At 50.7% G+C, this 14,058-nt stretch overlaps 6 protein-coding genes across 6 annotated transcripts; 3 read left to right on the forward strand and 3 right to left on the reverse strand.

The window, feature by feature from the left end:
- Positions 1–1,187: 1,187 nt before the first annotated feature.
- Pdw03_5189 (uncharacterized protein) lies at positions 1,188–2,567 on the forward strand (the record flags this gene model as incomplete). The annotated part of the gene is made up of 1 exon (XM_014683624.1): positions 1,188–2,567. One exon carries the CDS (start codon positions 1,188–1,190, stop codon positions 2,565–2,567), a length of 1,380 nt encoding a protein of 459 aa, XP_014539110.1.
- A 622-nt stretch (positions 2,568–3,189) lies between these two features.
- Pdw03_5190 (Fumarate reductase Osm1, putative) lies at positions 3,190–5,107 on the reverse strand (the record flags this gene model as incomplete). The annotated part of the gene is made up of 2 exons (XM_014683623.1): positions 3,190–5,018; positions 5,071–5,107. The coding sequence occupies 2 exons, from the start codon at positions 5,105–5,107 to the stop codon at positions 3,190–3,192; spliced, it is 1,866 nt and encodes a 621-aa protein (XP_014539109.1).
- A 1,163-nt stretch (positions 5,108–6,270) lies between these two features.
- Positions 6,271–8,010, reverse strand: Pdw03_5191 (Salicylaldehyde dehydrogenase; the record flags this gene model as incomplete). The annotated part of the gene is made up of 5 exons (XM_066100976.1): positions 6,271–6,415; positions 6,512–6,957; positions 7,045–7,438; positions 7,548–7,748; positions 7,808–8,010. The coding sequence occupies 5 exons, from the start codon at positions 8,008–8,010 to the stop codon at positions 6,271–6,273; spliced, it is 1,389 nt and encodes a 462-aa protein (XP_065957916.1).
- Positions 8,011–8,994: 984 nt separating this feature from the next.
- On the forward strand, positions 8,995–9,842 carry Pdw03_5192 (uncharacterized protein; the record flags this gene model as incomplete). Its single annotated transcript, XM_066100977.1, has 3 exons — positions 8,995–9,044; positions 9,233–9,363; positions 9,571–9,842. 3 exons carry the CDS (start codon positions 8,995–8,997, stop codon positions 9,840–9,842), a joined length of 453 nt encoding a protein of 150 aa, XP_065957917.1.
- A 732-nt stretch (positions 9,843–10,574) lies between these two features.
- Positions 10,575–11,902, reverse strand: Pdw03_5193 (COP9 signalosome subunit CsnD; the record flags this gene model as incomplete). The annotated part of the gene is made up of 2 exons (XM_014683621.1): positions 10,575–10,604; positions 10,664–11,902. 2 exons carry the CDS (start codon positions 11,900–11,902, stop codon positions 10,575–10,577), a joined length of 1,269 nt encoding a protein of 422 aa, XP_014539107.1.
- Positions 11,903–13,099: 1,197 nt separating this feature from the next.
- On the forward strand, positions 13,100–13,517 carry Pdw03_5194 (Ankyrin repeat-containing domain; the record flags this gene model as incomplete). The annotated part of the gene is made up of 3 exons (XM_066100978.1): positions 13,100–13,180; positions 13,231–13,337; positions 13,397–13,517. The coding sequence occupies 3 exons, from the start codon at positions 13,100–13,102 to the stop codon at positions 13,515–13,517; spliced, it is 309 nt and encodes a 102-aa protein (XP_065957918.1).
- Between the last annotated feature and the right edge of the window lie 541 nt (positions 13,518–14,058).

A 14,058-nucleotide genomic window follows, 5' to 3' on the forward strand; every position in this document is an offset into this window, starting at 1 on the left:
GTGCAAAAAATCACTCGGGATGAAGCGACGTAGTCGCGATAGCTGACACGAAAGAATCCGGTCGGATGGAATTGTCGATTGGATAAAGCGGAAATGGAGAGAACAGTCGGTCACCGGAGATGGTGTGCGAGGGGTCTGGAGGGCGGATGGCGGTAAGGCGAAAAGAGGGGCAGAGGGGGGAACAGCTTAAACGATCCGAGTTTGAAGGACGAGCTGTAGAATGAAGAGCTGTTGCCGAATGAGATGGCAACGTTGACGATAGAACACCGTGAATGTGCTTGTTATGAGTGGACCCGCAGCAGAAGAGCTTGAGAGGGGATCATAGGAAAAATGTTTCTAAAGATGGAGAACCTTTTGTTAATACAAGCCCTGGAAAGGTCAAAGGGTCAAGGGAGATGTGGTTGCGTACTTGGTCCGGAGGCGATGAAGAAAAGACAAGGAAAAGAGTTGTGAGGTAAAGTTGCCCAGATGAGTTGAGGCGGTGGTGGGGAGTTCGTTAGATACCAAGGTGACCCTGTTCTTGAGCACCATCAACATTAGGGATTTAATCTTGTAGGCTGAAATGATTTTTAAAAAAAAAATTCCGTTTAATTGGATTTGATTCCAAATGAGATTGAATATTCTGCTTCAAGAGAATTCAAGTCGGGCATCTGCAACATACTGACATCAACACTGCCAGAGACTGTAACATGGCCCGTTGCGCCCTTTGCGCCCCTCTCCGGCCTTGCAACCCGTATAACACCTGGGAGACTAAATTGGAGATAGCAATTGAACTATTTCGTTGTTATCTAGCTATTTATTCGGATTGAGCTGAATCGATCTCATGCAACTCTGTATCAAAGACATGCCCGAAGCAGTACTATGCGCCTCTGTCGTCATTCTTGATGCCCAAGCAGGACTCCGTCAAAATAAGCATTGTCATATAGTATATGCTACATAGTGGCTGTTGCAAAAGAGACATTTGAAGACGTTGATTCAAATCCGGGGCATCCACAAGGTAGTGTTCAAAAATCCTTCATATTAGCATGGTACTTCCATAGGTATAAAGTGGACATACTCAGGCTCTATCATGCTTCTACACAGTCCTATGTTGAAGATCCTATGACCAAAAACATTCCTTTAACTTGTTAACTGTTAAACTGTATGCAATATTCCCTATTTCAGCCCATTTCATCCCATTTCATCCCATGTACTTCATCCCAGTCGACCTTCACATGCTTCCCTACATCATCCGGTCCAGTCATATTAAGCCGAACATCAAGCCGAACACCAAGCCGACAACCTTGGAAGAGCTACTCCGAGTCCCAATCCCTACATCTCAAGCTCAACCCTTATTCCTTGCATCTTCAACCTCCAATTTCCTTCACCCTAGACCCAAAGCCATGACCAACCAAAAGAACATGCGGGGCAATCCCAACCCCAACACCAACCAAACCCAAAGCGACACCCTAGCCCCAGCCCCATCACCCTCCACCCCAAACACCCCCTCCAATCAACCCCCCGCGCCCCCCTCGCTAGCAACCCGTATCCAAGCCTCCGCAACAAGCCTAGCAAAAAGCGCATTCCGCCCGAGCTCCGACCTCGCCAACACCCTAGCATCAAGCACAAGCAGCAAACCAGATCCATCCTCCCTCCCAAATCCTCAAACCAGCAGGGATCCACCCTCAAATACCACACTGCATGGATCCCCCGGTTCCGCGTCCGCATCTGCAGCACAGGCCTTCCGCGAACACAATGCACATGCATCGACAGCAGACAAACACGTTCTACCGGCCTTGACAGAAGATGATTTCCAGGGAAGAAAACACAGACATGATGGGATAGACACAGGAGATGAGAGACAGACGGATCTGCTACACACCACCACAACCGTAACAGACCCAAAGGCAAGTACAATCCAACCCCACAAAGACCTCCAAACCCCCTCCTCAGCCTGGAAAGGCAAAGCCCGCGCGCACGACCCAACACAGCACCAATTCGAAACTGTCTGGCAGCGCCAATGGCATGTTCTACACGATCCGCAGACCAGGGTTACCGCAACCACGGACGGCGCAGCGGTTGTGTCTCTGCTATCTGATGCGAACTTCGATCCGAATTTCGAGGATCCGATGTCAGTTCCGGATGCAGAGATTGATTTCGCGGCTGTGCCGGCTTCACTTTCTGTGGCTGAGAGGGATATGCTTGATTCCTTTCGGAGGGGGCTGGGGCTGGATGGGAAGAGGGAAGGGGAGGGAAATGGGCGGTTAACGGGGGCGAGTCTTGTTCCTGATCTCGATGTCTTTTTGAGTCAGGGGTTTGGAGCTGGCGTGGGGATTGGGACGAGGGAGGGGAATGCTACGACCACGGGTGCTCGTTCTACTTCTACTTCCCTCCGCGATGCTGTTCTAACGAACCTGCCTGGTGCGGGTGATTGGGTTGGTGTTCAGGAGAGATATCATGATGAGGTATGGGGGTATTTGCAGCCTGTGCTTGCGGAGGCGAGGGTGGAGATTGAGGAGAAGGGGGCCAGAGAGGATGGGCCTGCTGTGAGGAGGTTGAAGATGATATTGGTGCATATGAAGGGATGATTGTACGGAGCACTAGTAGGAGGGTTCGGAGTATAGGTTCTCCATGCTCTTGCAGTAGGTTTGGTGTTCATTTTTTTGTTTTTTACCATGTACACGTAGATTGAAATATTAAGCTAGATTTGCACAGATGAGAGATGGTAGGAGAGTGAACATTTGGCAATTGTGCAAAGATGGCCGAGGAAGACAGAATTCAAATTGGCACCGATTCTGCCTCAGCGATAATCAGTGTTGAGGGCCGATTCGGTCGCTGAAATCTGATAATTGGGCGTAACTCGGCTTTGTAATAGTAGGCGCGACATTCCAAGCCCGAAAACTGAAGACACAATCTACTCACCAAAGCTACAACTACAACCACATCAAGTTCAAAGCCGATTTGAGATTCCCAAAGTGTTTTTTTTTACCAAAACAAACTATGCACGTATGATACACTAGAACTAAAGTTGATCCAATCGAATTTTAGATTCCGACTGAAAGAAGCAACGGTGCCAACGCCAGCACAAGAAACAGTAAGAAAGAGACGAAACGGGGGTATGAGAGATCACACGCTGGAGGATCATATGTCATCGAGAGGGAGCGGTCGTCAAGGAGAAGAGGCATAGAGGAGAAACTTTTGATAGAACCTCTACAGCTCCAAGCTGGGGGTCTCACCCTTGACACGACCGATCACAGTTTGAGCAGCGTACTTGGGAATAACCTCATCATCGTGAAGCATAGCGAACTCCTCGGTCGCATCACGACCCATGAAGTTATAAAGCGCGTTTGCACCACCGGGGTGCTCATCGACCCAGTTAGTGAGATCGAGAATGACGCCCTTGACCACGACCCAAAGGTCATCCTTGGTGTTATGCGTGGCGACTTCCTCCATGGAATACTCGGTCTCTGGGATCTTGAAAGTCGCCGGATCAGGCTTGGAGGCTGGAGCCTCGATGTCGGGAGCAGGGGCAGCGAGGGGAGCGAGAGTGGGCAGGTTTCCGCCGGTGGCGGCACCGGCCCACTCGACAGAGATCTTGCCGGGGATGTTGGGGTCGATGTGGAGGGAGATCTGGCCGAGACGCTGGGAGGCAGCGGAGGAGCCCGTGGTGAGGAGCTTTTGGAAGAGGTACTGGGAGGCAGAGTCACCTGCAACACGGCCGTAAACGACACAGCCGAGGAGGGAAGATCCACCCAGACGATTGGCGCCGTGGACGCCACCAGCGAGTTCACCGCAGGCGTAGAGGCCGTCGAAGGGCTTTTGTTCGCTGTTGAGGACCTGGGCGTGCTCGTTGATTTCGATGCCTCCCATAGTGAAGTGCAGGACGGGTTCCATGAGAGCGACGTGGAACTCGTCGTCGAGCTGGAAGGGCATGTTGTGGAAGAAACGCTTGTTCCAGGGGTCCTTCTTCTTGCCATCGGCGATGAGATTGTACTCGTCGAAGGTCTTCTTGAGAGCTGCTTCGCCGCAGCCGATTTCGGCAACGAGTTCAGCGCCTGTCATCTTCTTCATCAGGCCGCGGCCGGAGTAGTGGCGGGTGTGGAAGTCCAGAACTTTGGAGGCTTTGCTGTTGAGAACGAGGCGGATGGGCCACTTGCCCTTTTCCTTCTCTTCCCACATCTTGCCGGAGACGTAGTCGCGGTGGCCGAGCTCGTCAGAGAAGCGCTGACCGTCGGAGTTGAGGAGCAGACCACCTTCACCGCGGAGGGCTTCGGCAGCAAGGAACTTGAACTTGGCATCTGGGTCCTTAGGGTCGACAAGACCAGTGGGGTGGACCTGGACCTTGTCCATGTCGATGCCATTGGCGCCGATAGCCATCAGCATCTTCTGACCATCACCGGTAGCGTGGGTGCCGTTGGTGGAGGATAAACCAAAGGTGTCGGGGCGATGCTTCTTGAGGAGGGAGGTCTCACTGAAATCAGCGGCATAACCACCGGTAGCGAGAATGACGACACCGTCGACAGACTTCTCCTCGCCGTTGATGGTGTAGGTGACACCGGTGACATTGTTACCAGACTTGTTAATGGAGGTGACGTTGGCCTTTTTGACGATCTGGACACGACCGGGCTCCTTTTCCGCGAGGTCTTCCAGTCGCTGCATCAGGGCGTAGGTGATGGCCATACCGGGAAACTTGGCATCATGGCCACGGTGTGTGCGGGGGTGAGTGTGGCCCCCGAGACGGGAGACGAGAGTGAGGTCGAGGTTGAAAACATCCTGCAGCCACTCAACGGCGGAGGCAGACTTGTATGTCAGGACCTTGATCAGGTCGGGGCGGGCCTTGTCACGGGCGGACTTGAGAGTATCTTCGTAGAACTGCTTGACGCTGTCTTGGATGCCGAGATCGGTTTGGGTGCGAGTGAGAGCACCGTTGATACCGGAGGTGGCCTTGGTAGAGTTACCACCGAAGAAAGCCTGCTTGTCCAAAACGAGGACGTTGCCACCGTTGAGGTAGGTAGTGTGTGCGGCGCTGAGACCGGAGACTGGAGAGGGTCAGCTGGGGGACAGAGAGAATGCGGGGAAAGGGGTTCTTACGGCCACCACCGACCACAATGACTTGAGGTGCAGCCATGATGTTATTTGTAGAGGTAAATATGGAGAAGAGAGAAGAAGAAAAAGGAAAAAAAGGATCTTAAAGAAAGGGTTCGGGGCAGGTCAGAAGCCGACGGTCTATCGGCCGAGGTACGAAAGAATGGAAGACGTGGGGAGATGAAAGATGGGGTATCCAGTACTGTAAATACTAATTCCTCACCTCTGGTTTGTCTGGTTTAATTACAGTCTGGGGAACTTGAGGGATCACATGCAGTTACCAGATTTAACATGACATGTACAGAGTACATCTGGTGAGGTTCAGTCTGGAATGTTTCATTCTCATTTTCACATGCATCTGCGTCATGCCACATGCCAGTAGGAGTTGAGTGGAAGGGAATGGACAAGACACCGGAAACTAGATAGGAAGGGTGGACGTATTAAAACATGATGCTAATCAGCTGTGCCTAAAACAGAGAAACAGATGTTGAATTCCGACTTCCTCGGTCTTCACAGCGAGTGTAAACCTCGGAATAACAATTGCAGTGTCCGAAGCTTCCAAATTGTGCAAGCCTGATACAAGACGAGGATAAAGGACCTTCCGATTGGACTTAAAATAGTGCAATAGAGGTATGTTAGAATACGGGATATCCAAGTTCATCTTCCAAGGCTGTCTGAAGTATCGACAACCAAGAGGCAAAAGCAGTGGCCGGCTGAGAAACGTGTAGCGTCTGATTGGTAGAGAACCGATGCGGGGCTGACCTAATCCGGGGATAGGAAATGCCTGGAGCTGATGACCTCACCGTATCTTTCTGATTCAATTGCCGACTGGAATTCTGAATTCTGTGGAGTAGCAACTGAGAGTACTCTTTGAATCTCACCAACCTTTGCTCTCCTGGAGATCCACGGCTTATTGGCCTATTGTGAATCTCCACTATGGTCGCTCGGGTCAATGCGCACCGAGAAAGTATAGTTACCATACGGCGAGAAGACCGTCGAACGGGGGGTTCTCTAACGAAACGGGTGGGATACACGCAGGAAAATGAACATGCTGGATGCATTTATATTTGTTCTAGCATATAGCAGTGTAGCTCTTGGAAGCAGGTAGGAGACCTACAATGCAGGCGTGCAGCCAAAACAGCGCTATAAAACAAGAATCGAACCAAAAGGCTTTTTCCAGGTCCCAAGATGTTGTAGAAGATAATTTTAATCCATCCATGTCACACTCTTCATAACCAAAAACTCATTCAATCCCGCATCAGTATTAAACCGACCCCAGCCACTATTCTTCACACCGCCATGGGGAAGAGCTGGCTCATCGTGAATCGTCATGCTATTAATATGGACTGCCCTGCCAACAAGTCAGCACAAAGATTCACAAATCCACTGAATCCACGCAAGCCCAAACTCAATGGGGAATGTTGGTCTCGAGCACCCGACAACTTACCCGGACTGAAGGCGCCTAGCCATCGCCAAGCCCCTCCGCAGATCCTCTGTGAAAACAGATGCCGAAAGGCCATACCCACTCCCATTGGCGAGACGGATCGCTTCATCCTCGCTGTCGAAGGGCATACACGCCGCAACGGATGCGAAGGACTCCTCCTGCCACAGCGCCACATCTTCCTTCACGCCGCCTAGCACGGCGGGCGCCATGCGAACCCCCGAATCGGTGGGGACACTGTCCGCAGACCCAGAAATGAAGTGTGCGCCTGCTGAAACAGCGTCGGTGATGAGGGCTTCGACGCGGATCTTAGAAGCTGTGTTGACGAGTGTTGGGGGCAGGGCTTCGGCCGCTGCGCCAGCTGCGAGGGCCTTTTGCAGGGCTTCTGTGAAGGCTGAGAGTATGGAGGTGTGGACGAGGATCCGGTCGGTTGCCATGCAGACCTGGCCGGACTACCACGCAAAAAAAAATAAGGGTTAGCTATTGACTCGGAAGAGAAGATCATGGATATAGACATTCTTAGGATATCCTATACTGACATTCAAAAATGCACCCACCAACACTCCCTGCACGGCAGTCTGCAGATCAGCATCCTGACACACAATCGACCTATTATTTCCGCCCAGCTCCATGAGACAAGGCTTGAGGTTCTGACCGCAGGCGCGTGTAATCTTCCGACCAACAGCTGTGCTACCGGTGAAATTGATCTTGCGCACGGCCTCGGGCTCGATCATGGCATTTACAACCTGGGGCGCATCCTGCGAGGCGCAGTGGATGATATTCAGACAGCCAGCGGAGAGACCAGCGTCTTCGAAGGCGCGGCCAATGGCCCAGTAGCAGCGGGGAGTTAGTTCGGAAGATTTGAGGACTGTTGTGTTGCCAGCTGCGAGGGCACAGGCTGCTGAGCGGATGCCAAAGACGTAGGGAGCGTTCCTGTTGAGCCAAAAAAAATGAGCGTTACGATTAACAACATTTATCCCCGAGGTTCATGTGCAGAGAACACAGTTCCCCGGGACCACATATCTACGCTGGAGATGCTCACCACGGCACAATCCCCAGAATAACACCCATCGCCTCCTTGAAAATAATGGCACTCTGCCCCTCGGTCTCAACGACAGGCACTCTACCACATATCGATGTTATGCGACTCGCAACATCGCGCAACGTGCGCACAGCAAGCGGGACGACAATGCCCGAGGAGGCACCGACGTCTGCACCCATCTCTTGGCGCATATACTCGGCACTTATCTCCAGGCGCGCCTCGAGGATATCGGCAGCTTTGAGTAGGATGTCGCGTCTCACGGTTGGTTTTGTCTGCGACCATAAGGGGAAGGCGTCGGCGCGGCCTCAACGGCGCGAATTGCATCTTGGGGGGTTGCGGCGGAGGCGGTCCAGATGGTTGTGTTGGTGTAGGGGCTGGTTACGGGGAAGGTATTTGGGGTTGTTTCTTCGCGGCCATTTATATGGAGGGGGACTGTGAATCCGGTGGTGGTTGAGGTTGTCATGATGGAGGGAATCGGTAAGGTACAGGGTAGAGATGGAGGTATGGAGCAAAGGATATGAGGTGGAAATAGCGAACACTCCTCGGTATTGAGCTTTGGGATATCCATCATTTGCTTCTTCTACTCTTTCGCGTTGAATTCCATCTTGGTTCCCCCAGCAATCACAGAGAATTCGGAGTGGATTGCGGACGAATTTTGCCAGGAACGGTGTTGGCTGTCTCATGGGACTATTCTGCGCTATGCGAGAATTCTTTGACTGAGCTTCTCAGGGTTTAGCCATGGAATGCTGCCCAGGTAGGGTTTCATCTGCGGACAAATGAACTTGTGTGTTCCATATCCCCATTTTGGCACTTACATCCCAAATCGGTAGTTTCAGCGGTGTCCAGTGATTGACAACGGTAGGAATTGCCCATCGTGAAGTTCAACAATAGCCCTCTGGCCCATTGCAATTTGAAAAAGAGGGGGCTTGAATTGGTTGTCTGAACCCCGACGTTTGGGTACGGCTTTTAATGCGGTAATCTATGCTGTAGAAGTACAGTAAGATCATCTCCATGCCTATGTCTGGACGTGTTCTCAGTAGCGTGTAAATTCTGGCTAAATCTTGCCTAGCAACCGTGCTATTGATTTGGGATTTCCAAGTCAGGTTTGCCCGAGACCCAGGTGAGAAACCATCGGTGAGACCAGTTGTATATTGACCTCAGAGAGATGGAATACGCATGGAGTATAGTGTGAAGATGTAGGATGTGGATAATCTCAAGGCAATAGTCCAGATAAGGTCAATCCTGATCCTCTTCAAAGCTTGACTCGAGTTCTCCGTGTTAGATAGGGATCAGGCGGTAATCGTCCTTCACAATATAGCTCTCAATAGCCACCATTTTGGATTCAATGGCCTATTCAGTGACGAAGCAACAATCCTTCCAAAACATTGAGCTACATTTCGTACATCACTGTCTGTGTAACAACATAAAGGCCATCAAGACCGGAAAAATGAGTCAACTCGCTATTAACTTAACCGGAATCTTCAGCATCCTTGGAGTGTGAGTAGATCCCATCGGACCATTCACATGGCGAGGCAACTCGGCTTATATTCCGCAGAAACTGAGATCGCCACTGGGACAACGGTCGGCCGCTAGGGATTGCGTGTGAGTGGATAAAATAGTGGGAAAGGAAATTTGGAGCTGGTCTAGGGATGATAGCTTATTGAGACCATTTCAGTCTTGGTCAGTCTGTGTCTGATTTCTCTGGCGCTGCAACTTGTCGCTCGCATTCAGAAGAGAGTCAGGTTCGGCATCGATGATTATCTGAGCCTGGTATCCATGGTGCTCCTCGTTGCCATGTTGTTCGAGTTGATTCTTTGTATGCCTGCCAATGCTGACGGCTATCACAGGGTGTGCAATTGGAGTCAACGGAGCCTATATCGCAGATCGGTCTCCCGGAACCCTGATGAACTGATGGAATGTAGGTACCCACCAAGCATCCAGTATCTAACAACCTCAATCTAACACCACCGAAATCTTCCTCGCCAACCAATTCACCTACTTCCTACTTTACCCCTACGGGCAGACTGGGACCACAGCATCGAAGAAACAGGTCTCGACGCACAAAAATTCATCATCGTCAACCAAGCCAACAACGTACTCATGGACCTTGTGATACTCGTCCTGCAAATCCCAGTGATCTGGAACCTCCGCCGTGTATGGCAAGACAAGCTCGCGCTAAACGGCGTATTTGCCCTCGGCGCCTTCGTCTGCTTCGCCAGCATCAACCGTATCGTTGCACTCTTCTGGATTATTCTGACGGACCCAGCCTTCACTGTCTACCAGACGACTCTGTAGACGCATATCGAGCCTGCTGTTGGTCTGATTTGCTCCAACTTGCCAATCACCCGTGATCTGTTCCCCGCGATTATCTGGAAGAGCTCTCGGAATGGAACTGGTCCTATGTGTTTCAACCCTAATTATAGAAACTCACCTTGTCGAAGTCCAACCCCCGTTCGTCAGACCTTGAGTATACTAAGGTGTACAATGCGCAGGTCAAGAGCAAGTCTCCGGGCCACCTTTGTAATCAACTCCATCTGCGCACTATTAATGTTCAGATGGATCTTTCTATCCTTCCAGGAAACAATTTCACTAGTTGGCTGGGCCAATGAGGTAACTTGCTATTGACTTATGCCGTTACAATGTGTGGTTGAATCTTTTCTTTTCTGATCCTGGGATGTAACATTGGAGTGGATTGTGTTCATGCTCCCTTGGAGAGAACATCAAAGACCCTACCGACTTCATCTTCTGTATTCTTTCATTCTTTTTTTTTAATTTTCATACCTACACGACTTGTCGCGGCGTTTTTGCATTCTACTACCCTCACCAACTCTACCACCCAACGTTCTTGATAAGAATTTGTCGGCTTTAACTGCAATATGATTTGCATATTGCACGACGACACATCAGCAAACGGAGCTTGGATTTTTGATTCTCTGACTGGCTAAAAGGATATGCAAGAGTAGATTGAAGGCATGAATTCGTAGATTTTTCATCAGATGGGCACACAGATGAGATAGAGCAGACCATTCAATGCACCATTTGGCTCGTGGCGAATTCCTAGAATCAAGATATTAGCAATCAAGACACTCTCGGACAGAACGATAGCCCTCACATACCGGGAACTGATCAGAGATACTTGCCGCAACCCGCTCTACATCTTCCGCCAGATCCTGCACACCAAGATCCCACTGCCTCAGCTTCGTCTCATTAGAAGCACCCGCCGAGGATCCGCCAAGGGTCTCAGCATCAAACAAAATAATCCCATCAATCTGATCAATGCGGCCAAGTAGCCGTCCCTGCTCAACCATACGCGCCGCATAAGCCTCCGCCTTCTCACCAGCAGACAAGTCACCCGAAGACTGCAGCCCCAGGATCAAACCCAGGTCATCAACGTGGATATTCTCATACAGCTTGCTCGCCGCCACAAGATTGTGTTCTATAACCGCCTTATCAAGAACGGTCGTGCCATCCGCCGTAACGGCGAGCTGATGCGGTGCAAGTTTCTTAGCGAACGCGGTGACTTCATCGGCCGTCAGGAGTCTGTCCAGGAACATCTTCTCCAGGATGCCAAACTCCTCAACGGAGGGTGTGCGATCATCTTTGTACAGACGGGCGAGGGAGCGGGAGCGCTGCGGGCCAGCAGGCGCAAGGACAGCGCAGCGGATCGCCGCAGATAGAGCCGTCAGACGGTCTCCTTCGTCGACGCCCGGCGCAAGACTCACGTTGAAGTATTCCTGGGCGGCGTCGAGGAAGCGGCGTCGGGCATCAAGGATTCGGGCCTGGGAAAGCTGGAAGTAAAGCTTTGCATCGTGATCTTCTATTTTGGAGGGGAGGTTTTTGATGCGGTTGAGGAAGGCTTCGGCGTTGGTTGTGTCATCGTCTTCGAGGTAGTATCGCACGATGCGGATCCAGAGGCGGGCTTTGGCGGCGTCGGTGACTAGGCGCTGCGAGCTGTCGGTGTGGATGCCCTGTAGGGCGCGGGCGGCGGCTGTGTAATCTTCCTGGGATTCGTAGGCGTCTGCGAGGATCTCGCGGATCTGCGAGTCTTGTTCTTCGACCGAGGCGGAGCGCGTGTGGAGGAGGGTGACGGCGTGCTGGCCGACTTTTATTTTTGTTTCCGGAGTGAGGGATTGGAGGACTGTGATGAAGATGTCGAGGAGGGGGCGGGCGGCGACGATGCTCACTTCTTCGCTAAGGATGGAATCTAAGTAGTAGACTAGATCTTGGGCGAGTTCGTGACCGGTGGAGGTTGTTACCATCTCATTGAGGAGGTCGGTGTATTGTTGTAGCTTTGTTGGTTGGTGCGGGTTCGTTTCGATGCCCGCTAGGGCGTTGGTCATCTGTTGGGAGGCCATGCTGGTGGTTGAATGGAGGAGAGATGGCAAAGAGAGTTGCTGTTAGACGCGGAGTGGTGGGGACAGTTGAGCTATGTTGCACTGTTATCGATAAGAGCTGGGCTGGATGTGTACAGGCAGAGAACGATGGAGCTCATTCAATCTGGTCAGAACATAGGGACAATAGATATTACAAAGATCGCATAATAGGAACCTTATAGAGCTAGAAGTCGAATGTCCTCGGGTCTTACACCCTGTGACCGAGGTTGCCCTTGGTATCTTGGCTTCTCATTCACAAACAGCCCTCCAGTTCTGTACGCAAAATAAATACTGCATACCATATCACACAACCTATTGATCTGGATAATTTCTTACCTCCTGTTTAAGTAACTATATGCATAGAGGTACTTAATAGCTAGAAAGATGCAAATTTGTGGTGTTGCTTTGCTCAGGGCCATCCTACACTCTTTTAGTTCCTCGTGTCGAGAAGGATCCTATCGTGATGATTTTCCTAACGATTAATAAGATCCGAACTAGCACAGCTTTCTAGGGCGGAAGCGCAGTGCTTAGAAGCCGGGACCCCGGGATAATGCCCTAACAACTGGCATCGTAATCTACAGCCGTTGCCCTTCTATTCTTCCTTAGGTTTTGCTGATGCTTGAAGGTATCATCACATGTGGAAAGAACGCACCTCACCATTCCTGGTGGGATCAAGGCCTTGGTCTACTATACAGAGATAGTCTCCAAATCGCGAACAGTGTCAATACTATGCGTGGGTAGCTGAGCCATAATACTTCAGTCCAACACACAAGCACCCCCTGTCATATTTCATCCTTGGTGGCCGCGCATACCTGAAAACGAGGCTGGGACATGCGTTGCCATCTCGTGCTTTCTGCCGAGCACGGCTAAATAGACAATGAAAATCATGTAGAAGCGCAACCCGATCTGCAGAAGATCGTGAACTCTGGACTATAAAAGCAACTTGGAGTACAAAGTAAATACGATTGGGGTTGGGGTAGGGTATTGAAACGTGTGTGTAAAATACAAAAGTTACACATACACTGGTACATGGACTGCAGGCAAAATCCGAGGTGAGTCAAGTCTCCGAACTTCAACTTGTCAGCAACCATCTTCGTGTCATCATACGTCCACCAATCACGTTCCAAGAACTCTAAAGCTCAAACAATCTCAGGTTGAATATTACTCTGATCCCACACCATGGCAGAATCCGAAGAAGTTTTGAAGGGCTTCAATGACATTCTCGACTTGAGACAGGCCTACGCCTGGAATGCGGATTCCGTGAGTAGACCGATGTCCATGTGCAGGATAATCACTTACCCTGATCCTAGATAATGAAATTTCTCTGTCATGTTGTCACCTATGGATATCTGTATGATATCCAAGACCACCAAATTCCAGCTCTTAGGGCCATGGTGGCTCGAATTGAAATGCTACGGTAGGGGCTAATTTATATCAAATGCTTACGTGTTCAGTCTGATTTTTGTTTCCGTACAGCCCCCCACAAGGTAATATGTTTGCCTCACCTGGCCTGGAGCCAGATATCTCAATGGGACATGTGTTGAACCCCGGCTGGGACCCATCGATCCAGAAAAGGATAAAAGTTGCCTCAAGATGATTTTATGCACGATGGAGTTCCCTTTCGGGGGCTTTGTGATATATTAGGCTTGCTTCTATCATCGATGGGGAATGCGCCAACTGGGGCAAATTCGCGCACTTTCTACCTCCCGCTCGTGGCTATGTATGGACGGTGGTGCAAAGTGCTTGGGAATCCTCTGCCGTGTCCTACGATGTTCAATTGCACGTGGATAGCAGAGGGAGAAGACCGAGGTCGTTTCTTTATGGGGGCATCCTTTGGACGGTACAAGCAAGCAAATCCCTCATGGACCCAGGCAGTCAAAGAAGCAAGGTTTTCTTTAATAAATGATGCGGACATGGTATTGAAGGGATACACTATGGTCAATTGTCCCGCCTCCGGGAAAGGGATTTGGTTCGGAAACTGCGCCGAGGTATATCCTCTACTGCACATGTTGAAGTGAGTTTATCCTGGGGTCCATGCGTATAGTACCATCGCTAATAAGATAGGGGCAATCCCAACCCGGGCGCTGTGTATGGAATAGCTGTGCATAGGAAAGGTGTGCTCCACAGCAATTATGAAG

Source organism: Penicillium digitatum, chromosome 6, assembly GCF_016767815.1.
Source record: "Penicillium digitatum chromosome 6, complete sequence".
Taxonomy (NCBI): Eukaryota; Fungi; Ascomycota; class Eurotiomycetes; order Eurotiales; family Aspergillaceae; genus Penicillium; species Penicillium digitatum.